At 37.9% G+C, this 25,192-nt stretch overlaps 1 protein-coding gene across 4 annotated transcripts in view; it reads right to left on the bottom strand.

Annotated features, from left to right (window-relative positions):
* THADA (THADA armadillo repeat containing) overlaps positions 1-25,192 on the bottom strand; it is a 312,101-nt gene that overhangs the window by 257,132 nt on the left and 29,777 nt on the right. For 2 of the 4 annotated variants that reach the window (XM_060116779.1, XM_060116777.1), the window contains exons 15-20: positions 20,945-21,068; positions 10,538-10,689; positions 7,043-7,256; positions 4,231-4,366; positions 3,446-3,579; positions 92-250 (exon numbers count right to left, since the gene is read on the bottom strand). In XM_060116779.1, the coding sequence (XP_059972762.1) occupies positions 92-250; positions 3,446-3,579; positions 4,231-4,366; positions 7,043-7,256; positions 10,538-10,689; positions 20,945-21,068 (919 nt within the window). Of the gene's footprint in view, positions 1-91; positions 251-3,445; positions 3,583-4,230; positions 4,367-7,042; positions 7,257-10,537; positions 10,690-20,944; positions 21,069-25,192 lie in introns of all 4 variants that reach the window. The other 2 variants (XM_060116778.1, XM_060116776.1) reach the window with 1 other exon arrangement.

The following is a 25,192-nucleotide window of genomic DNA, read 5'->3' on the forward strand; positions in this document are numbered from 1 at the left end:
TTTGCAGCCTCTGATTTACTATAGAAAAAGAGCATTTTGCACATTTTATTTGTCGCTTAAATACTGACTACAATACTGATTTTATATATACCTTTGATTTCTGCAGAAGTATCAATATTCGGTACACTGGCACTCAAGTCCTCCAAATCAAAGCTATCACATTCTTTCAAAATTTTAGCTCGATTGAAATAATCATTAGTATCTCGGGGCTGAATCTCATTCAAAATCGTCTGCAAGCGGCTTGCTGACTCTGAGGGAGAGAGATGAGATAATGTAAAATCCCAGTTCCACATCACATGAAGACTTCCCTTGGAGGTATTTGCCCTCAAAAATTTTGTAATTTTCAGTACTTGATAATTAGCACTATAAGAAGGGACTCACAGGATGGATAATGTGAAAATTATTTATATAAGGTCTTCATGACACTTGAGTGTACTTTCAAAATATGGTGAATATTTTAAATAGGGTGAAGATTGGACAAAAAAGCACAACAGAAACTGTCCATAGACAAAGGCTGCCATCTCCCTTACATTGCTTTTCTCAGTGTTGTCTAAGAATCTCAAATACAGTGCTCAAATAGATGAAGGAAGAGCAATAAACTTCAATGAATTTTGTTTTAAGAGGTAAGAAATCCCACCACCAACAAAAATAATCTTTTATGGCCCAGGAATATCATGAAAACTCCATATTTGGCTTTGAAATGCATAAGTAATATACTGCTTTCTAAGTTAGATTTCCAGTCCTAATATTATATGAAACTTCATTTTTCTTAGTAAGCACTCGCTGGATTAGGAAATGTAAACTTCACGAATGCAAGACTTTGTTCACTGCTCAACTGCTAGTGCCTAGAACAGAAACTGGGTCATGGCAGAGGTTCAGTAACATGGGCTGAAGGAATTTATGGATGACTAGGTAATAAAGAGCTAGGCAGGCTCTGATTTTGAAAGAAAATAACAACAGGTAATCATCTGAAACCAATTAACAAATCAAAGAATGGGTTATTTACTGTATACCTATTATATACACTTATATTTTAGGTATTATGGGAAATACAAAGACCCAAACTGCTATCATAATGGTTTGGCCAACATCCTATGTTCACTTGTGGTTTCCATGAAATTTTGCCAAAAACAAATTTTGACAGCCATGAGAAAGTAACACTGGCCCAAAAAGAAACCATAGAAAGACTAAGAAAAAAGAGATGGGTAACCAGAATAAAATTTTAACAACCATTTTTGTGGCTTTCAGGGGAGACTTTTTTCAAAGAATTCATAATGCATGGCAGATAACATGGGAAAGACATAAGAAAAATGGAGACAACCAGAGGAAAAAAGAAAAGGCAAAATTAAGGAAAAGTTAGTGGACCATCGACAGTTTTTGAGACTGACAGATATTTTAAAACTTTAATAACAAACAAAATTTTAGCATACTCTGAAGGCCCTACCCACAACTGGTGACAAACATTCAAGATTTCTCATCCAAAATATATTGGTATTGCCTGATCCAAATATTAGCTATCAGACTGGATGTTCTTTATTCCTATGCACTGTTTAAGTAGGAAAACGAAACCAACAAATTTTAGTATTTAGACTATCAGCCAAAATAAATCTATAACTGTATCTTAGTATCATGAACCACCACCAACCTTCCAACTCATTTTTAGTGAAGAACAAAACATAACATTTTCTATGCAACCACACAACTCTAGATTAGTTTAATTATCGGCCCAAAGTATTGTATTGTATGATGCAGTGTGTGTTTATGATTTACTCAGTATGTTTTTAATATAAGCCTCTCATTTGCACTCCAAAATGCATTCACCAACTTTATTTCAACACCAAAATATAAATTTACTTCATGATTTTCTAGGTGTTCAAAGGAACGTTCATGTTGGTATATACCTTTAATGGCCAATCCCTTCTGGCCTGTTGTAGTACAGATCCAGTAATCCCCTCACACTGTCCCTCTCCATCCCACCTGGGATCCCCAACCATCAACATCGTCTGCAGCTGACATCCAACCATCAACATCGTCAGGGCTCCTCCTTCTGATGACACTACGTCATTCACCTCACTTCACCTCAGCACACAGGCATTTTATCATCTCACATCAACACAAGAAAAAGGGTGAGCACAATGTAGTAAGATTTTTTGAGAGAAACAGAGAGAGACCACATTCACATAACTTTTATTACAGTATACTGTTATAATTATTCTGTTATTATTGGTTACCATTGTTAATCTCTTACTGTGCCTAATCTATAAATTAACTTTTAACATAAGTATGTATGTATAGGAAAAAACATAGTATGTATAGGGTTTGGTACTATCTGCACTGTCAGGCATCCACTGGGGGTCCTGGATCATACAGCCCTCAGATTAAGAGGGAACTGCTGTATACACATACCACCAAGGGCATCCCAGGCACTGAATTTAGTTCCTATACTTTCAGGAATTGTTCATTCATTCTAACAACTATTGATAGTGTACCTCCTTCTGCCAGGCACTGTGCTAAGCACAAGGGAGGAAAACAGACAAGATTCCTGTTAAACTGCAACAACTCCATGAAGGAGAATCTATGGGAAGGGGAGAATGCTAAGAGACAAGACTGGCAAGGTAGCAGGAGCAAAACTATTACAGGACCTGGTCACTAACGTATTTTAAATAAAAAGGAAGAGGGGGTGGGCAGAGCACAGGGTTAAGTAAAGATTATGTGTAACGTGATAGATTATATGACTAGAAAAGATTACTTTGGATGTGGTAAAAAGGAAATGGAAGGAGATAAGAGTAGATGTGGGGAAACAAGAGAGGATAAAAGCCTACAGTAAGGTAAGAAGATGCAGATAAAAGAAAAAAGAGATTTGAAAGCTATTTAAGGGGCACCACTGAAACAACGTGGAGACAGGCTAGATATAAGGAGCAAAGGGGAGATGTCAAGCAGCCCTAGGCTCCTGACTTGCATAAACAGGTCTCTGGTAGGGCCATTTGCAAAGATACAAGGGTTGGGAAGGAAAAGACAGATGAAAGTTCATGAGTTCAATTTTGGGCATTTTGACTATCTCCTCCATTTTTTTTTTTAATTAAATGGTCTTTGAATGTCCAATGGTCTTTGCCTATTCAGATTTCTAACAAGTTGCCTTCTCTGACTGAATCCCATCAACTGCTCTCTAATTTACACTGCCTGCCAGAACAACCCTGGTAGGTTGTATTCTGAAATGACATATTATAAAACCCAATTTACCCCAGAGGAGGAAGTACCTTGCTGATCACCTGGCTATTTATTTTTTTTTTTGGTTATTTTTTCATAGTTAAAAATATTACTAAAAAGGCAGAAATATCACTAGTCATAATAATAATTTCTTTTCCCCCTATTTAGCCTCTGTATCTCTCTGAAGAAATGATTAGGGGAAAAAACATAGTAATTCTAGCTTTCTTCATTTACTGACCTGCATCAGTGTCCATGGGGATGAGGCCTTCTGGGGAGGAGCTCTGAATAACTGGAGACACCACGGCGGAAAGCCTGTAGGACGTCACAAGGAGCTTCTCCACCACGGGTCTCCACTCACTCACCAACTGCAGGCTGCTGCAACAAAGACATTAGGGTAATTTACACTAAGAGCAAAAATCACATTTTCAAGATGAAATTAATAGACAAAAGGGGTCAAAAGAATTTGGGTTTCAAAATCGTGCAATCTATGAAATACTTAAGACATAAAAATACGTGTATATATGTATTTTATTTTTAATAAATTTATTTATTTATTTATTTATCTTTGGCTGTGTTGGGTCTTTGCTGCTGTACATGGGCTTTCTCTAGTTGCGGTGAGCGGGGGCTACTCTTCGTTGCAGTGTGCGGGATTCTCATTGCAGTGGCTTCTCTTGTTTCAGAGCACGGGCTCTAGGCGCACAGGCTTCAGTAGTTGTGGCTCGTGGGCTTCAGTCGTTGTGGCTTGCAGGCTCTAGACCACAGGCTCAGTAGTTGTGGCATACAGGCTCAGTTGCTCCGCAGCATGTGGGATCTTCCCGGACCAGGGTTCGAACCCATGTCCCCTGCATTGGCAGGCAGATTCTTAACCACTGCACCACCAGGGAAGCCCTATATGTACATTTTTAAATCTAATTTTTAATTACCTTTAAGGCAATACATTCCTTTCCCAGGACACATTCCAATAAGAGTTTAAAGCTCAGAAGTGAGTCCTGAGGAAAGAGCGTGGGGTGGGGATATACTTACTTTAGAGCTAGCTTCCGAAAAGCTCCTGTTATACAGTGGACCCGCCCATACATTGGAAACGATGCTGCTGCCTGAAGCAGAGAATTTTCAGCCCGAGATACTTCTTCCTCAAGATTTTCCAACAAGCATTTGATAACTAGAAAAAGCAAAAAAAAAAAGCAAAACCCACCAAAATAACACCAGTTTAAAAACACATTTACAAATTTGTGCACAGCAGAACAGTTCCCACAAAAGCACCCAACTCAGTTGAACTTCATACTAGAGGTTTTTGAATGAAAAAAGAGATCTTCCAAGGTTATCCAGCCTGTTCTCCATTTCCAGTTAAGGTAGTGCTGTGTCTTTGCCCTAACTTCCTGGATCCATTTACAGCATTCATTCTGGATCATTTCTCCTAGACATCCTCTATCTGGGTTAACAGACCCCAGGCCCATGTGCCATGTGCTATTTGGACAGATTTTAAAAAACAATGGCTTTACTGATATATTACTCATATACCATACAATTTATACACTTAAAGTGTACAAGTCAAGGATTTTTAGGATATTCACAGCTATGTGCAACCACCACCACAGTCAATTTTAGAACATTCTCATCATCCCCCCCTCAAAAAAGCCTCACCCATTATCAGTCACTCCCCTCCCTGCACCTCTCACCTTCTCCAGTCCTAGTCAACCACTTAAGCATTTTCTGCCTATTCTGGACATACCATATAAACAGAATCATACAATATGTGGCTTCTTTCAAAGTTCATCCATGTTGTAGCATGTATTAATATTTCATTACTTTTAACAGCTCAGTAACAGTCCATTGTATGGATATACCATATTTTTTTAATCCATTTATCAGATGATGGACATGTGAGTTGCTTCCACTTTTTGGCTATTATGAATCATGCTGTTATGAACATTCATGCACAAGTTTTTATCTGGACATAGTTTTCATTTTTCTTAAGTATATGCCCATTATGGACTGAATGTTTGTGTGTCCCTGCCTGTCCCCCTGCAAATTCATGCTGAAACCCTCACCCTCAATGCAAAGAAATTGAGAGGTGGAATCTTTAGGAAGTAATCAAGTTTAGCTGAGGTCATGAGGGTGGGACCCCCATGATGGGATTAGTGTCCTTATAAGAAGAGGAAGACAGACCAGAGCTTACTCTCTCCTCCATGTGAGCACAGACTGAGACGGCTGCTGTTACAAACTAGGAAAAGGGTTCTCACCAGGAACCAAACCTGTTGGCACCTTAATCTTAACCTTCCCAGCCTCCAGAACTGTGAGAAATAAATGCGTGTTGTTTAAGCCACCCACTTTATGGTATCTTGTTATAGCAGCCTGAGCTGATTAAGACAATGCCCAAGAGAGGAACTGTGGAGTCATATGGTAATTATATGTTTAACCTTTCAAGAAACTACCAGATTGTTTTCCAAAGGGGCCAGACCATTTTACATTCCCGTCAACAGTGTACTGGAGGGACTTCCCTAGTGGTCCAGTGGGTAAGAATCTGCACTCCCAATGCAGGGGGCCTGGATTTGATCCCTAGTCGGGGAACTAGATCCCACATGCATGCAGCATATGGTGTGCAACTAAGAGTTCACATGCCGCAACTAAGAAGACTGCATGCCACAACTAAGACCTGGTGCAGCGGAAGGGAGAGAGGGAGAAAGCGAGGGAGGGAGGGAGGGAAGAAGGAAGGAAGGAAAACATAGGGCAGTAATTACATGGTAGGAGGAGGGAGCTAGGAAAAAGAAGAGGCTTCAAAGTTATGGGTGTTGTTGTATTAATACTTCTTAAGCTGAGTGTTATTACCTAGCATGGGGACAAAACTTGTGAAATTTTTATATTATTACTATTTAAATCCTATATATATATATATATATTTAAATATTCTTTGTATGTTTGAAATATTTCAAAAAGTTTAAAAATGTCTTAAATTTGAAAGCCTTTACATGAAGTATGAACTCCCCAGTTTACCCCAATTGTAGACCTCTTCTTATCATCTTATCGGGGTCTCCTCTGGAATCCAGCCCTGAAGCAATTAGAGTTCGGCACATGTCATGTTCCATGGCACTGTCATATCTCTATCCCCAGCTCTGTGGCCACGTTTCCACCAGAACTATCCATGGCCTCCTAATTTTCTCCCATTATTAGTTCTCTTTTTCATGGCTTTTTCTACTATCTTGGAGAGAATAACTGTCAACCCTCTTTCAACATCTGACCTCTGTTTTGTTTAGTAAAAATCTCTATCTATCCTTATTTCTAGTACAATTCCAAAATGAAGATTTACTAGAATCAAATTAACTACATGAACCCCCAACAAATATTTGTTTAAAATCATTAGATCTAAACCAACTCAGACCTAGGTTTTGGAACTGACTGTATGGGAAGAGTAAAAGGCAAGGGTATGACAGCCAGTTAAAACATAAACCCCAACAGACAAAGGAACTCTGCTCTATTTAGAATTAACAAAGATGATTTGGCTATAGTCATAGTAAAATTTCTGTAGAAAAAAGTACACTTTTGGTAGAGAAAGAGGTCTTATTTAAATAAAAGCTCTATTAATGTACATTTGCATATGTACTTATTTAATGTGAATCCTCTGTTTAGAAGCAATATAGTTTAGTAAACTATTTATTTGCAAAGGAGAAATTCATGATATACTTATATGCTGGTAAACTACAAAGCTGGTAAACTCTTAAATAAAAAAAAACACAAAGTAAGTGTTTAACCATTAGATAGCCTAACCATATGAATAGTGAAGCAAGTAAGATATTGGTTTTGATAAATAAGAGCAAAAGGTCATTTACTCAATACGAACCTATTAATGTGTTACTTTCCACCAGAGCAGCAGACTTATCTCCATCTCCACATGCAACCCGCTGAGTTTTTAAGTAAGCAGACAGGGATGACGGCAGAGCGTTCTGCCAGATTAAGAAGTTCAGTAGGTAGGAAGCTGTTACACAGTCATATGGTTTGGTGCTTGTGCTGAGCTCCAGTGCTGCCTGGAATAAGCCCTGTAGTTTCTCTGAATCCTAGGATAAAGCAGAGACTCAGTCATTATCACTAAAACATTTCTTTAATTTGAAGGAATAACACATATTTAAAGACAGAGCTTGCCACACAACTGACACTCGATATGGACATTAATTCTCTGAATACAGGTTGGAGTTTGTTTTTTTTTAGGCTGTGCCAAGTGGCATGCAGGATCTTAGTTCCTCTGCATTGGGAGTTCAGAGTCTTAACCACTAGACCACCAGGGAAGTCCAGATAAAGCTTTTTTTTTTTTTTAAGTACCTCTTTCTTCAGCAAAAGTATACTTTTTCCTGTAGAAATTCTGCTATGACTATAACCAGATCATCTTCGTTATTTCTACATAGCCCAGAGTTCTTCTGTGTGTCAAGGTTTGTTTTACTGGGAGTCATGCTCCTGCCTTTCTCCCCACCCTCTTCCCATACAACTAGTTCAATGAAGAAAAATACACATACATATGAAAATACAAATTCACCAGGCTGCTCCTGGAAAAGCTCCATGTTATGTGTGAAAAATAAAGTGATAAGATCAACCTCAGAAATTCTGCATTAGAGCTCCCACACCTACATCTCATCTAAACATGCACTCACACAGCCTGTCCTCAAGAAGACAGAACAAAGGGCAGTTCACTGTAATACGCATGGAAATCTACGGGCTGAGGACAGGAGACATGGATCCTAGTCCCAACTCCACAGTTGACAAGTTGCATGTTCACCACGCTGGAACCTAGGGTTTCGTTGCTCAACAATATTGATTCTACTAAGATTATCTCATAACTGTCTAATATAAGGGAAAAAATCATTATCTAGGTATACCAATATTTAATAATATCTTCTAATATCAAATAATAGACTCAAATATCATCCTATTTCTATTTAAATTCTTCGCTGTTTAATTTTCTATGACCTAAAAAACTGAAAGACAGTGGCTAAAACTCAAATCTAAATAAATATTAGAAAGAATCAATTAAGCATCTCAACCATTTTTTGTAACTGACAGTTAAGTCCCTAAACTAACTAACCAATTAGTAAGAAACAAAAAAAATAGCCTTTGGAATCTAAAAGAGCATCTTTGTTCTATCATCTCAGGTCAATCAAAATATAAAGACCTTGGATATGTAGCTCCACAAGAAAGAAGGGCAAGAGACTAGGTGAGTAGTAAAGTCATATATTAGAAAGATATGCCATCAAAATATGAATATACAGATCCTTAGAGAGATTAGGCTAGCATTCAAAAAATGTTTTCAAGTTAGCTATATTAAAAAAGTTAATTACAGGGCCTCCCTGGTGGCACAGTGGTTGGGAGTCCGCCTGCCGATGCGGGGGACGCGGGTTCGTGCCCCGATCCCGGAGGATCCCACGTGCCGCGGAGCGGCTGGGCCCGCGAGCCATGGCCGCGGAGCCTGTGTGTCCGGAGCCTGTGCTCCGCAACGGGAGAGGCCACAGCAGTGAGAGGCCCGCGTACAGCAAAAAAAAAAAAAAAAAAAAAAAAAAAAAAGTTAATTACATATTACATAGGGTATACCCAAAGAAAGACTTTGAAAATATAATACATAACTAATATTTTAAAATCTTGAATTTAAAATCTTGAATCTGGGACCATTTACTAATACACAAGTCAGACCAGATATATAACTAACAGAATCCTATAGCAAGCCATATGTGCTACTAAGCTTCCTGAGTTCTGTAAGTTGTGTCTATATACCAAGCATGTGTTTATCAAATTAGATACACAGAGCCCCCCTGAGGGGCCTTCCCAGTTCATGTAAGGACCAGGTCGTTCATATAGGCGCCATAATATATACCTTTCCCCACTCCAGATACTCTCAAAATACTAGCCAGGAATGAGGCATAGTTATACATATGATACGAAGCTACAGTGTGATGAATGGTAAGAGGCAAGGGTTGGTGGAAGGGGAGATAGAGAAAGAGAAAGCATCTTCTTTAAAAACGCTTATAAAGTACAAAAGTTAGCAGCCTAAGCACCAAAGAAGTTTCTGCTCATCAGGGCACCTGAAAGACCACCAGGATAGGTGGACACTAGGGAGCAACTCTCAATGTGAACCCAAGTCAGAAATGTTTGAGATTTTGCAATGCCGTCCAGAAGCAGTGGAAACAGACACCTTAGGCTCTCTGACATATGCTCCGACAGAATCCCACTGCATCTACAAACTGCCATACCTAAACAGAGCCTAATAGCTAGAGCCCAGACCATGGCTCAGCTCCCACACCTAAAGGCTCCCGTGGCCTGTATACAGCTCCAACAGGGAGCCATAGCAAAGCTCTAGAGCCAGTGACCTGACAGCTGCTGGTGACCTCACTGCCCCAGAATAAGTCTCAAGGGTAGAGCCAAGTACCTGGGCTATGGGGTCTTCTTAAGACCCATCCCCAAGCTTTGCCTTCACCCCTGAGCCCATCTTTGATTCTTACCCCATGGTGGGAAGTGCAAGGCATGAGGAAGAGCATGGGGGCTGGGGATGGGGTAGAACGCCCAGGGAGAGAAATGCTGTTAACCTCAAGTACTCTGAGTTTCAGTCTCAGTTTAGCTATTACTTGTTGGAAGATCAGAAACATGTTCTCTACCTCATTTACACTAAGCTTCCCAGTCTACTATGCAGGGAGATTATCTAAAAAAAAAATCAAGTTACTGTAAGTGATGTGTTTTGATCGAATATTAACATGTCCAAGGGAACTGAGGAGACCACAGTTAACTGAAATCTACCAATAATCTTGTAAACAATATAACCTACTGCCTCCTACACCTCCCTTTTTATCAAAACAATTTTTTTTTTAAAAAAAGCAGGGCCTCCCTGGTGGCGCAGTGGTTAAGAGTCCGCCTGCCGATGCAGGGGATACGGGTTCGTGCCCCGGTCTGGGAGGATCCCATATGCCGCGGAGCGGCTGGGCCCGTGAGCCATGGCCGCTGGGCCTGCGCATCCGGAGCCTGTGCTCCGCAACGGGAGAGGCCACAACAGTGAGAGGCCCGCATACTGCAAAAAGAAAAAAAAAATAAAATAAAAAAATAAAAAATAAATAAAAAAAGCAAAGATCACTGATTTGGATTTTGTTTCTCTTACAATATTTCCTCCTTCCCCACTACCCATTCCTACCTTCTCCATTCCACTACCTGCAACAGGAGAGGTATTAATGATAACTGAAACAGAAGATGTAAGAAGGCAGATGCAACGAGCCTGGACAATCCACAGACTACTTTAACTGCTGCTAAGATAGAAAGTTTTCATGCATACACCACATTTACACTTACAGAAGAAAAGTCCAAATACCTGAAATTGTACAAATGTTTTTGGTAACTTCATTAGAAGATCAAATGCTAAAATTTTCACTTCCTCAAAAGTGCCAGTTAAACATTCCATTAGTGTTTGGAAACGACCAACATCAATATCATGACTCAGCTGATATACTGTTTGGACTCTACCTAAAAATTAAAAAAAAAAAATTTTTTTAAGTTAACAGCAGGAAAAGGAAATCAACATTTTGAAGTTATTTGGCCAGATTTATAGAAAATTCGTGTAAGAACTCATACCTTATATTTTACCCACAATAGTGTAAAAAATATTTCCAATAATTTATTTACTAAAATGATAAAATAATAAGTATTACAAATCTACAAATAGGAAATATTTTCAATAACCATTTTTAAAAATTGAAGAATAGTTCACATACAATGTGTTAGTTTCAGGTGTACACCAAAGTGATTCAGATATATATATTTACACACACACACACACACACACACACACACACACACTCCTTTTCAGATTCTTTTCCATTATAGGTTATTACAAGATATTGAATATAGTTCCCTGTGTTATACAGTAGGTCCCTGTTGTTTATCTATTTGATACGTAGTAGTATGTATACATTAATCCCAAACTACTAATTTACACCCCCCCACACCCCACTAGCCCCTTTGCTAACCATAAGTTTGTTTGTCTGTGAGTCTCTTTTTTTTTATATAAATATATTTATTTCAATCTCTTTCCAGCTGTTAACCAGTGTATGTGTAGGTTTATTAAGGGATATAAGAAACACTTTTATTTATTTATTTATTTATTTATTTATTTATTTAATTTTTGGCTGTGTTGGGTCTTCGTTTCTGTGCGAGGGCTTTCTCTAGTTGCAGCGAGCAGGGGCCGCTCTTCATCGCGGTGCACGGGCCTCTCGCTGTCGTGGCCTCTCTCGTTGTGGAGCACAGGCTCCAGACGCACAGACTCAGTAGTGTGGCTCACAGGTCTAGTTGCTCTGTGGCATGTGGGACCTTCCCAGACCAGGGCTCGAACCCGTGTCCCCTGCATTGGCAGGCAGATTCTCAACCACTGCGCCACCAGGGAAGCCCTGTGAGTCTCTTTCTGTTTTGTAAATAAGTTCATTTGTATAATTTTTTAAGATTCCACATATAATTGACATCATATTTATCTTTCTCTGACTTCACTTAATATGATAATATCTAGGTTCATCCACGTTGCTACAAATGGCATTATTTCTTTCTTTTTTATGGCTCAGTAGTATTCCATTGTGTGTGTGTGTGTGTGTGTGTGTATGTCTATGTACACACACACCACATCTTCTTTATTCATTTGTCAACAGGCATTTAGGTCGTTTCCATGTCTTCTTATTGTAAACAGTACTGCTGTGAACACTGAGGTATATGTATCTTTTTGAATTAGAGTTTTTGTCATTTCCCGATATATACCCAGGAGTGGGATTGCAGGATCATATGGTAGGTCTATTTTTAGTTTTTAAAGGAATCTCCATACTGTTCTCCATAGTGGCTGCACCAATTTATATTCCCACCAACAGTATAGGAGGGTTCCTTTTTCTCCACACTCTCTCCAGCATTCATAGACCTTTTAATGATGGCCATTCTGACTGGTGTCAGGTGATACCTCATTGTAGTATTTTTTTTTTTTTTTTTGCCACACCACACAGCTTGGGTTTGCAGGATCTTAGTTCCCTGAGCAGGGATCGAACCCAGGCCCCCTGCAGTGGAAGCGCAGAGTCTTAACCACTGGACCGCCAGGGAATTCCCGCTCATTGTAGTTTTGATTGCATTTCTCTAATAATTAGCGACACTGAGAATCTTTTCATGTGTCAGTTGGCCATCTGTATGTCTTCTTTGAAGAAATGTCTATTTATGTCTTCTGCCCATTTTTTGATTGAGTTGTTTGTTTTTTTGATATTAAGTTATATGAGCTATTTGTATATTTTGGAAATTAATCCCTTGTCAGTAGCATCATTTGCAAATATTTTCTCCCAGTCTGTAGGTTGTCTTTTCATTTTGTTTGTGGTTTCCTTTGTTGTGCAAAAGTTTTTAAGTTTAATTAGGTCCCATTTGTTTATTTGTTTTTATTTCCATTACTCTAAGAGACAGACCCATAAAATATCATGCAATTTATGTCAAAGAGTGTTCTGCCAATGTTTTCCTCTAAGAGTTTTATAGTATCTAGTCTTTTTTTTTTTTTTTTTTTTTTGCGGTATGCGACGCGCAGGCTCAGCGGCCATGGCTCACGGGCCCAGCCGCTCCGCGGCACGTGGGATCTTCCCGGACCGGGGCACGAACCCGTGTCCCCTGCATCGGAAGGCGGACTCTCAACCACTGCGCCACCAGGGAAGCCCTATAGTATCTAGTCTTATATTTAGGTCTTTAATCCATTTTGAGTTTATTTTTGTATATGGTGTTAGAGAATGTTCTAATTTCTTTCTTTTACAGGTAGCTGTCCAGTTTTCCCAGCACCACTTATTGAAGAGAATGTCTTTTCTCCATTGTATATTCTTGCCTCCTTTGTTGCAGATTAACTGACCATAAGTGCATCGGTTTATTTCTGGGCTTTTTATCCTGTTCCATTCATCTATGTGTCTCTTTTTGTGCCAGTACCATACTTTTTCGATGACTGTAGCTTTGCAGTATAGTCTGAAGTCAGGAAAAGTGATTCCTCCAGCTCTGTTCTTCTTTCTCAAGATTGTTTTGGCTGTTTGGGGGTCTTTCGTGTTTTCATACAAACTTAAAAAATTTTTATTCTAGTACTGTGGTAATCTGATAGGGATTGCACTGAATCTGTAGATTGCCTTGGGTAGTATGGTCATTTCAACATTATTGATTCTTCCAAGAAAATGATGTATCTTTCCATCAGTTTGTGTCATCTTCAATTTCATCACTGTCTTACAGTTTTGGGGGGTATAGGTCTATTGCCTACTTAGGTAGGTTTATTCCTAGGTATTTTATTCTTTTTGATGCAGTGATAAATGGGATTGTTTCCTTAATTTCTCTTTCTGATATTTCATTGTTTGTGTATAGAAATATAACAGATTTCTGTATATTAATTTTTTATCTGGCAACTTTATCAAATTCATTGATGAGCTCTAGTAGTTTTCAGGTAGCATCTTTAGGATTTTCTATGTATAGCAACATGTCATCTGCAAACAGTAACAGTCTTACTTCTTTTCCAATTTGGATTCCTTTTATTTCTTTTTCTTTTTCTGACTGCTGTGGCTAGGACTTCCAAAACTACATTGAATAAAAGTGGTGAGAGTGGGCATCCTTGTCTTGTTCCTGATCTTAGAGGAAATGCTTTTTGTGTTTCACCATTGAGTATGATGTTAGCTGTGGGTCCGTCATATATGGCCTTTATTATGTTGAGGTTTTTTCTCTCTATGCCTACTTTCTGAAGAGTTTTTATCATAAAAGTTTTACCATAAAAACAAAAGGGGGGGAAATAAGACCTAAAAAAACAAATCCAAAACAATTAATAAAATGGCAATAAGAACATAACATATCAATAATTACCTTAAATGTAAATGGACTAAATGCTCCAACCAAAAGACACAGACTGGCTGAATGGATACAAAAACAGGACCCATATATATGCTGCCTATGAGAAACTCATACAGATCTAGAGACACATACAGACTGAAAGTGAGGGGACAGAAAAAGGTATTCCACATGAATGGAAATCAAAAGAAAGCCAGAGTAGCAATACTAGCATCAGACAAAATAGACTTTAAAATAAAGACTATCACAGGAGACAAAGAAGGACACTACATAATGATCAAAGGATCAATCCAAGAAGGAGATATAACAACTGTAAATATATATGCACCCAATATTGGAGCACCTCGATATATAAGGCAAATGTTAACAGACATAAAAGGAGAAATTGGCAGTAACACAATAATAGTGGGGGACTTTAACACCTCACTTACATCAATGGACAGATTATCCAGGCAGAAAATCAGTAAGGAAACACAGGACTTAAATGACACATTAGACCAGATGGACTTAATTGATATTTAAAGAGCATTCCATCCGAAAGAAGCAGAGTCCACATTCTTTTCAAGAGCACATGGAACATTCTCCAGGATAAATTACGTGCTAGGCCACAAAGCAAGCCTTGGTAAATTTAAGAAAACTGAAATCACATCAAGCATCTTTTCTGACCACAACGTTATAAGGCTAGAAATCAACTACAAGAAAAAAATTGCAAAATTCAAACACACAGAGGCTAAACAATAGGCTACTAAACAACCAATGGATCACTGAAGAAATCAAAGAGGAAATCAAAAAATACCTAGAGACAGACGAAAGGAAATAAGTAGTTTTTAAAAATTTGTTTAAAACTATTTCATTCTCTTTCAAAAAGTTATGTATTATATACAAGATACCTAAGTTATTTTTCAAATAAACAAGTACAAACAAATAAATACAGGAATACATATTTTTAAAAAAACCTTCATAAACTTTGTCCTAGAATCCAAAGTCCTACCATGTCTTAGGTGAACTGACATAGAATAATCAATACAATGACATATCCTTTAAATAATTTAAAAATCTGCCTGTTTGATTTGAATCTTATTCAAATATGTAGTTTTCCCTAGGCACCCATTCAACTACATGTATTACTTGCACTTAGGTTTGGTTGACTGAAAGAATCAGAGTGGAGGATGGAAGAGGAGGCAGTGATGTAAACAAAACAGAATGTTAGGTCTCCCTCAAATAAATATCTGAGTAGGTGGATTACTCTGTGAATTTCCTATTATAACACAGATAATCATAATTGATGGATAAGTTGCGGTATCTGCATTGCTCACAGTCTATTATAAGAATATTACCCCCAGTTTTTTTTTTAATAAAGATTGACTATTACTTACAAAAAAAAGGTTAAAATTACTATCAATATGGAATAATCATTTCAGTGTTTAATATACAAATGTGTGAACAGGTTGATTTTTTTAAAGTAACATTTACATTATCAACCATTGAAATAAACGATTATATTTATTGAAAAAAAAAAAAGACATATCCTAATACCATTCCTGAGCATCAACAGTAAAGAAGGAATCTTTTTGCCATTCAGGCAAAAAGTTCAATTCATCTACAACGTGGAAAAAATCAGGCTGGCTTCACTCTTTGCTGCGGCAGTTATGTAGTGCTAGAAGATAGTGGAGCAATGCTTACCAAATCCTTAGGGAGAAAAGGGGTGATGAAAATCTACACATCAAAATCCCATTCCAGTATCAAGTGTAACAGCAATATAAACATTTCTGAATGTGCAAGAAATTAAGAACTACATTTTCCCAAAAACTCTTCTCAAAAAAAGATGAATTTCAACCAACAAAGAAATTAACAGAAAAACTATCACTAAAGAATGATGACAGTCACCAAATCTATTTAATTCTTAAGGCAAGACTAAACCTATGGGAATAATGGATTTCATAGCAGGATGTGAAGAAACTTTAACATTTAATGAATTAACCCCTTTAATACCTGAAAACATTTCTATGCTTAATTAGAGGAATGTTGCTCAATATAAATCAGCATGTGAGTTCATTTAATCTTAACTCACAAGTTAGTCCAACCCTGTGAACTTCATAGGGCAAGCAAATGAAGTTTTTGTCACTTCAATCACACCTCTGCTCAAATCTGCCTCTTCTTTTCCAATTCGGACACTTTTCCTTTCTTTTTCCTGCCTAATTCCTCTGGCTAAAACTTCTGGTACAACAGTGAATAGCACCAGTGAAAGTGAGCTTCTTTGTCTTGCTCCTGATCATAGGGGAGGGGCTTTCGGTCTTTCACCATTGAATATGGTGTTGTCTATGGGCTTTTCATGAATGTCCTTTATCATATTGAGGAAGTTCTCTTCTATTCCTAGTTTGCTAAGTGTTTATTTGTCTAAAAGGGTGTGGAATTTTGTCAATACTTTTTCTCCATTGAGATTATCATGTTTTTTTTTCTTTTGTTCTAATGTGGTGTATTACATTTACTATATTTTCTTATGCTGAAACACCCTTGCGTTACTTAGTCATGGTATATAATACTTTTAATATGCTGTTGGATTTGGTTTTCTAGTATTTTCTTGAGAATTTTTGCATCTATATTCATAAAAGATACAGCTGTAGTTTTCTTTTCTTGTGGTATCAGAGTGATGCTGGCTTCATAGAATGAGTTAGGAAATGTTCCTTCCTCTCCAATTTTTTTGAAGTTTGAGAAGGAATGGCATTAATTCTTCTTTAAATGTTTGGCAGAATATACCAATGAAGCCACTCCCCTTGGACTTTTCTTTGCTGAGAGCTTTTCTTTTGAGAGGCTTTTGACTCCATCTATTTATTTGTTATAGGTCTGTTCAAATTTTTTACTTCTTGAGTCAGCAATTTGTATATTACTAGGAATTTGTCCATTTCATGTAGGTTACCTAATTTATTAGAAATACAATATAATTGTTCACAGTACTGTTTTATAATCTTTTTTATTTCTGTAAGGTCAGTAGAAATGTCTCTAGTTTTATTTCTGATTTTAGTGATTTACATCTTTTTTTTATTCTTAGTATAGCTAAAACTTTGTCAATTTTGTTGATCTTAAAAAAAAAACAACTTCTGGTTTTGTTGATCCTCTGTATTGTTTTTCTGTTCTCTATTTCATTTATCTCCATTCTAATCTTTATTACTTCCTTCTTTCTGTAGCTGTGGGGTAAGTGTGCTCTTTTTCTAATTCCATGAGGTATAAAAGTTAGGTTATTGATTTGAGATCTTTTTTCTTACATAATGTAGGCATTTACAGTTATATAAATCTCTCTATTAGCACTGCTTTTGCTTCATCCTATAAGTTTTGGTAAGTTGTGTTTTTGTTTTCTTTCCTCTCAAAGTATTTTCTAATTTCCCCTTTGACCCATTGGTTAGTTAAGAGCTCTGCTCAAATTGGAAGCCTTCTCTGACACCATTGTATGAAAGAGCTATTACTCCCAAACTCCCAGGCACTCTATACTTCCCTGCACTTTTCTTCTTGAAATATTTTTTCATACTACTTATCTCCATCTGAAATTCTACATTATCACTTGTTGACTTACTTAGTCTGTCTATATTCACTAAAATCTAAGCTCTAAAATGGGAAGCACTCTGTTTTGTGTATTGTGTATCCTTGGCACTAAATAAATTATTTGTTGAACAAACCCGTTTAATCTAATTATGGAATCCAATTTTTCACCATGAATACTGTGACATTTTATTCCAAATGAGAAAGATGCATGTGGCTTATTCTTCTTGAACTGGGACATACTTGAGGAAAAGCAAAAGCCATTTTAACTAATCCCAAATCACAGTCTTTCTATAAAATAATATAAAAACCTACATTAGAATTCTTGAGATAAAGATGAAGAATAAGTTTACATTTCCTATCCTGTATTTTTCAGTCATGCTTCTTTAGCCTCCTTTACAGTTAATGGGTACAGTATGGTTTGCTCTATTTACATTACTTCCCAGTTGTTTAACTAACATCATTACTGTGCCATCAGTCACTGCCCGATTATACATGACTCATTCATTAGAAAGATGACACAGGTTTTTCACTTTTAAAGTATATTTAAATATATTAAACTATTCTCTCAATTGAAAAATTACCAGTATAATTCAGCCTAGATATTTCCCACACAACTAGGTGTAACTATAAATATAGGAATGCACAGAAAACTTTTTGTTAAATGGATAATCAATCACTCTCAGGTAAAACCTTATTTTCTAAATTCAGTTGTAGTACCACTGAAATTCCCTAAACTGATGGGTACTCCTGTATTCATTTTCTGTGGATGCTGTAACAAATTACCATGACCTTGGTGGCTTAAAACCACAGAAATCTATTTTCTCACAGTTCTGGAAGTCAGAAGTCTGAAATCAAGGTGTCTGTAGGGCCAGGCTCTCTCTCGAGTCTCTAAGGGAGAATTCATTCCTCGTCTCTTTCAGCATCTGGTGGCTGCCAGAATTCCCTGGCTTATAGCCACAGCACGCCAATCTCTATCACCACTGTCACAATGACTCCTCCTTTTCTTTTTGTCACATTTCCCTCTACCTCCCTCTTACAATGCCACTTGCAATGGCATTAAGGCCCATCCAGATAATCCAAGATTATCTCATTTTAAGATCTTTAACTTAATCATATCTACAAAAACCCCTAAATAAGTAAGGTTTAAATAAATAAGGTTCACATTCACGAGTTCTAAGGATTTGGTATGGGTTTCTTTTGGAGGTCATTTTTTGTCCTACTACACTTACTTAATCAGGTGATCCAATTTATCAAGAATAACGGGACAAACTAACATCATGTATCTCCTGTTATCATGCCCTGAGAAAGAAACTACATCACCTATGCAGTATTCCTGCCAAAAATGCATAACATGAATCAAGTCATAAGAAAACCATCAGACAAACCCAAACTGAGAGATATTCTTCCAAAATGTTAATGTCACGAAATAAGAAAATTTCCAAATTGAAGAGGTTCAAGACGCATAACAATTAAATGCAATGTGTGATCTTAGACTGGTTCCTGGATTGTGGGGAAAAATTTTTTTTCTACAAAAAGCCACTTATTAGGACAACTGGTACAGTTTGAATATGGATTGTATATTATATAACAGCATTGTGTCAACATTAATTCCTGAATTTGATCATTGTGTTATGGTTAGAAAATTAATGAGAGGGCTTCCCTGGTGGCACAGTGGTTAAGAATCCGCCTGCCAAGGCAGGGGACACGGGTTCGAGCCCTGGTCTGGGAAGATCCCACATGCCGTGGAGCAACTAAGCCCGTGCGCCACAACTACTGAGCCTGCGCTCTAGAGCCCGCGAGCCACACCTACTGAACCCAAGTGCCACAACTACTGAACCCTTGCGCCTAGAGCCCATGCTCCGCAACAAGAGAAGCCACCGCAATGAGAAGCCCACGCACCGCAACAAAGAGTAGCCCCCTCACTCCACAACTAGAGAAAAGCCCACACACAGCAATGAAGACCCAACACAGCCAAAAATAAAATAAAAAATTTTTTGAAAAAAGAAAATTAATGAGAGAGAAACAGTGAGGTAAAGCAAATATCGCAAAAGAATAACTTATGAATCTAAGTAGAGGGTTCATGGCTGAACTATTCTTGAAACTTTGTTGTTAGTTTATTCACTGAACTATTCTTGAAACTTTGCTGTTAGTTTCAACTTTTTCAAAACAAAAACTTGAAAAAAATGGTTTTCTTCAAATGAAGCAAGTCTGTATTAACAGCAAATAACTGCCAAAAAATTATACTTTGCCTAAAAATTTAAACTAAAAAAAAAAAAAATCCAACTATAGTGTAAAGCTTCCTGGTCCTTTGGCCATTCCCTCCAAAAGAGCAGTACATTTTCCTGTTTGTCCACCATCAAGGAAGACTGAGCACAAACAAGAAATCATCACTAAAATACACATACATTCATGTATGGAGATAAAAAGAATCATTTCTTGTCAAAAAGGAAAATAAGGGCTTCCCTCGTGGCGCAGTGGTTGGGAATCCACCTGCCTATGCAGGGGACACGGGTTTGAGCCCGGGTCTGGGAAGATCCCACATGCTGTGGAGCAGCTGAGCCCTGTGCGCCACAACTACTGAGCCTGCGCTCTAGAGCCCGCGAGCCACAATTGCTGAAGTCCGTGCATCTGGAACCTGTGCTCCACGGCGGGAGAGGCCACTGCAATGGGGGGCCCATGCAGTGCAGCGAAGAGTAGCTCCCACTCGCGGCAACTAGGGAAAGCCTGTGTGCATTAATGAAGACCCAACATAGCCAAAAATAAATAAATAAATAAAAATTTTAAAAAACTTAAAAAAAAAAGGAAAATAAAACAACGCAAAGAAAGAAGTTAAATATTCATCCTGTTGAGCACCCCACAGAGGAGATACAAAGTGTATGATTAAACCAGAATGCCTGGAAATGACATCCCTATATTGTCTTTCCAAAACCAGATTCAGACTTATGAAACAGACAGCATATAAGGGAAACCACATTTTAACCACAGAGACTCACTGAGGAATGTTATACATAAGAGAAACTATTATTATTTTAATTTTTTAAACTTAGAGAACAGATTGGGCACTATCCTAAAGTAGCAACACACAAATTAGGGGAGAGAGGGCAGCAACTCATCTCATAATAAGCATAATCCATGACTCTAGTTTCAGGTCAGCAAATAACAATCACTGAAAAGTTTCTCTCCCTTATGCCCCTTACTGGCAAATTGAATTATGTCCAAATAAGAATTATATAATCAGACTAACACCTCCCATAAGAATCTAAACAAAAGACAACAAACCTGAAACTTCAAGTAAAACAAAATACTGAAAAAGCATGTCTTGCAAGAAAACAAATACTTTCCCCAAACATGATTGAAAACTTACCTTCTGGCACAGGAAAAACTTCAGCTATTGAGCCTAAAATGGTTAAAGCTGAAAATCTAGTTGGGTAGGAAGAGCCAGGAAATAATGCTTCAAAAAGACTGTTGCAAATGGATGACATGAAATTCTAAAAAAAAAAAATTTACAGTAAGTATAATTGAGCTAACTCACAATAGGTTATCTTGAAAGTATCACTACTATTACTCTGAAGAGTGAATTTTTTTCTAATTTTAGAGAGAAAAGATATTTTAAAACAATACTAGTTGTTCACTTTGCTTGACAATTCAGATTGGCACCCTTGACCATGAGCTCATGACTTCAGTGAACCCTATCTTTGTAGAGTCAACAAGAAGTACAGAAGAAAACGAAAACACTAATTTAAAAAGATATGTGTGCCCCCATGTTCACTGCAGCATTATTTACAACAGTCAAGATATAGAAACAACATAAGTGTCCAAGGATGGATAAACAGATAAATAAATCAGACAGAAAAAGACAAAGACTTAATGATCTCTCTTTTATATAGAATTAAAAAATTAAAAACAAAAACAAAAACCAACCTCATAAATACAGAGAACAGACTGGTGGTTGCCAAGGGTCGGGTGCAGGAGGATTTGGAAAAATGGGTGAAGAGAGTCAAAAGATACAAACTTCCAGATATAAAATAAAATAAATAGGCCATGGGATGTAATGTACAATAGAGTGACTATAGTTAATACTACTACATTGTATATTTGAAAGTTGCTAAGAAAGAAACCTTTTTCTAACTTTGTATGGTGACAAATGTTAACTAGACCTAATGTGGTAATCATGTCCCAGTAGATACAAATGTCTAACCACTGTATTGTACACCTGAAACTATTATGTCAATTATACCTGATTTAAGTTAAAAAACAACAACAACAACAACAAAAAGTACAATTCTAAACGTAGTCCAGACCAGAAAAAACATTTTTCTGGTGAAAACATGATCCATTCTGCCCTGACTTGTATTAAAGTTGTATGAATACTGATTTTCTTCACCAGAAGCATTCAGGCATCAAAGGTATATATACTTTTTTTTTAAAGTTTTAAAATGACCAAAGACATATCCAATATATACTACTTGATACATTTGATAAATACTTGATATCTGGCTATAATGACATATTTCATGACAAAGATCTAGCTATTCCACTGTCTTCTATCTGCCTCGCTGAGACTCCTATTCCACCTTCCTGTTTATACAAATGATTAGAAATGAAAACTTTTAGTGAAATGCAATAAAAAAAAGCAATGTGGGAAATAGTTTATCCAGGATAAAGTCTTCTTCCTCTAATTTAAAAAAAAAAAATTCCTCCCTAAGGCCAAAGGAAAAACATATAAGGAAAAGCTGTGATTCTCAAGCCTCTCATACACTGCTATGCCCTGACAACATATATTTGTAACTAAGCAACATATAAGCAGCCCTAGTCCCAACCATCTTTAGATAGGATTTCTGCATTCATTTCCTTGGTCAAGGACATACAATCTTGGGGATTTATGCTGTAGGCCCTTACAAGCCCTAAATAAGAGTTTACTAGTGTATTAATTCTATTGGGTTTCAAAGGAATAGGGTAGTTATTGAAAATATCCTAGTTAAACTAGTGTTAATTATAAATGAGTAGTATAGTATTCACATTAAATGGCAACAAGTTCATCCTTTAGGATTTATCTTATCCTAACTGCAGTGTCAATTGTATTTTCAGATATAGTTGTTCTTTCCCTCAACCAGACTGTAACCACAATGGAGGCAGGAACCACAATTTAGACATTTATGTCCTGAACACACTGTACTACACACATAGTAAGGGCTCAATATATGCTCTAGTCCCTTTTAATGGCCCTTGGTGAGGATTCCAGATACCATGGCCTAGCATTCAAAACTCTCTGCTACCCATCTCCAAACTGATTTTCTAACTCATTTCCCATTATTCAATTCCTCTGTCCGGGGACTTCCCTGGTGGTCCAGTGGTTAAGAATCTGTCTTCCAATGCATGGAACACGAGTTTGATCCCTCATTGGGGAACTAAGATCCCATATGCCGTGGAACTCGCGTGCTGCAACAACTGAGCCCGAGTGCTCTAGAGCCCACGTGCCACAACTAGAGAGACCGCGTACTCCAGAGCCCACATACCACAATGAGAGAGAAGCCTGCACGCCACAACAAAGAGCCTGTGCACTGCAACGGAAGATCCTGCATGCCGCAACTAAGACCCGACACAGCCAAATAAATAAATAAATATTTTTTAAAAAAAACAAATAGTTAAAAACAAACAAAAAAGGGACTCTGTGCTTCCAATGCAAGGGGCATGGGTTTGATCCCTGGCCGGGGAACTGAGATCCCACATACTGTGGGGCGTGGCCAAAAAAAAAATCCTCTGTCCCTCAAGTATCTTATATGTCACTCATACTAGTGAATTCACCATTCTCCAAATTTTCCCTGTACTCTCTTACCTCCAAGCCTTCCCTCAAGCTGGTACTAGGGAAGAAACTATTCCGATTTGGTTGTCCAGAGCAGATCTGGATTGTAGTCAGGCTCTACCACTTCCTGGCTGAGGACCCTTGGATAGTTTGCTCATTCAACTTTTCCAAGCTTCATTTATCTCACTTGTTAAGTGAGGATAATAATGCCTATCTCACAATTTCATCATTAAAGATTAAAGGAGAACACGGATATAAGGCATTTTATACTTGAAAGTACTCTAGCTAACATATTTTTAAGTACTCTAGCTATTATTTAGGTATGAAATAACCTCCTTCATTAGACCAGAAGACACTTTTTCCCACTCATAGCCTTCTCTTCTCCCAGCACTTAGTCTGTTGACTGGCACTGAGTCCACCACACACCGCATGCGACACCCACTATTCTAATGACGATGATACAACAGTTCCAAAGTTGCAACCTCCAAAAGCCAAAAGAGCCTACAGGTGGGAGAAAATATCAGAACTATGAGACTGACTCAGATCAAGACTCTAAAGGACTAGTTTTCAAAAAATATATATATTCATAAGCAAAACGAAGAAACCACGCATACATGAAAATTCAGAATGTCAAACCACAAAATCAGTTTTGTGTTTGTAAGTACCTAATTGAGATTTCACAAATGTCATTTTATCCCCTGCAAAAAGAAGCAAGGTGTTTCTGAGATCATCTAGCAATGATCTAAAAAGAGCTAAAATATAACTGTTACACACACACAGTAAATGCTCAATATATACTCGTTACTTTTAATGATACCCAGGAAGGCTTTTTAGAGTGATTTAGAGTTTGCAAAGAACATTTCTTGTTTAATCCTCAAAACCAACCTTTTCAGAGAGGTTACTCATCCCACTTATAGCTAAGTAGACTCATGAAAGTAAGCCAAGTAGTCAGTGGCAGAATTGTTACTAATCATGTCCTTCAAGTTTAGGTTGTGACTTTCTCATCTTTTGTTGAGATTTTACAAAGATGAAGCTGATTTCAGCCTTTGTATAAGAATGTTCTTCTGGGCCTCCCTGGTGGCGCAAGTGGTTGAGAGTCCGCCTGCCGATTCAGGGGATGCGGGTTCGTGCCCCGGTCTGGGAGGATCCTATATGCCGCGGAGCGGCTGGGCCCGTGAGCCATGGCCGCTGAGCCTGCGCGTCTGGAGCCTGCGCGTCCGGAGCCTGTGCTCCGCAACGGGGGAGGCCACAACAGTGAGAGGCCCGCATACCGCAAAAAAAAAAAAAAAAAAAGAATGTTCTTCTTTAGATGATTTTTAACCTTTAGTAGGTGATAAGTATAGCATGGTTCCAATATATCATTTATTATACTTGTTTCCCTAAATGAAATAAAATAGATGAGCTCTGTCCTCTATCTGGGTCTTAGGAGAAAATAAGCATCTGCTTCGAGAGGAAAGATTTGGAGTAAGAAACCAGTGAAAAGCTCATTCTGTTCTGATGGGACAAAAATTGAAGGTTGTCAAGCTGAGTCCTGACCCAGACTGGAGCTGCTATATCTGGGGATCCATCCATGACATTAACCTGGTGCCCTGAAATCCAGTCCTATTCTTCAAGTTCATTCCAAAACAGGGTAGAGAGGAAGCTCTGTAACTGGACCATGGGCCAGGAGTCACAAACATCAAGCCACTGTTAAGTCATGTTAGACGAAAGGGGAAACAGGCTCAGATGCAGCAGTCATCTACCCCAGGGAGGGGTGGAGGAATCAGGGCTGCCAATTACTTTTTAAAGTACTAAATTCATCTGGCTCAC

The sequence above is a fragment of the Mesoplodon densirostris genome, chromosome 14 (genome assembly GCF_025265405.1).
Source record: "Mesoplodon densirostris isolate mMesDen1 chromosome 14, mMesDen1 primary haplotype, whole genome shotgun sequence".
Taxonomy (NCBI): Eukaryota; Metazoa; Chordata; class Mammalia; order Artiodactyla; family Ziphiidae; genus Mesoplodon; species Mesoplodon densirostris.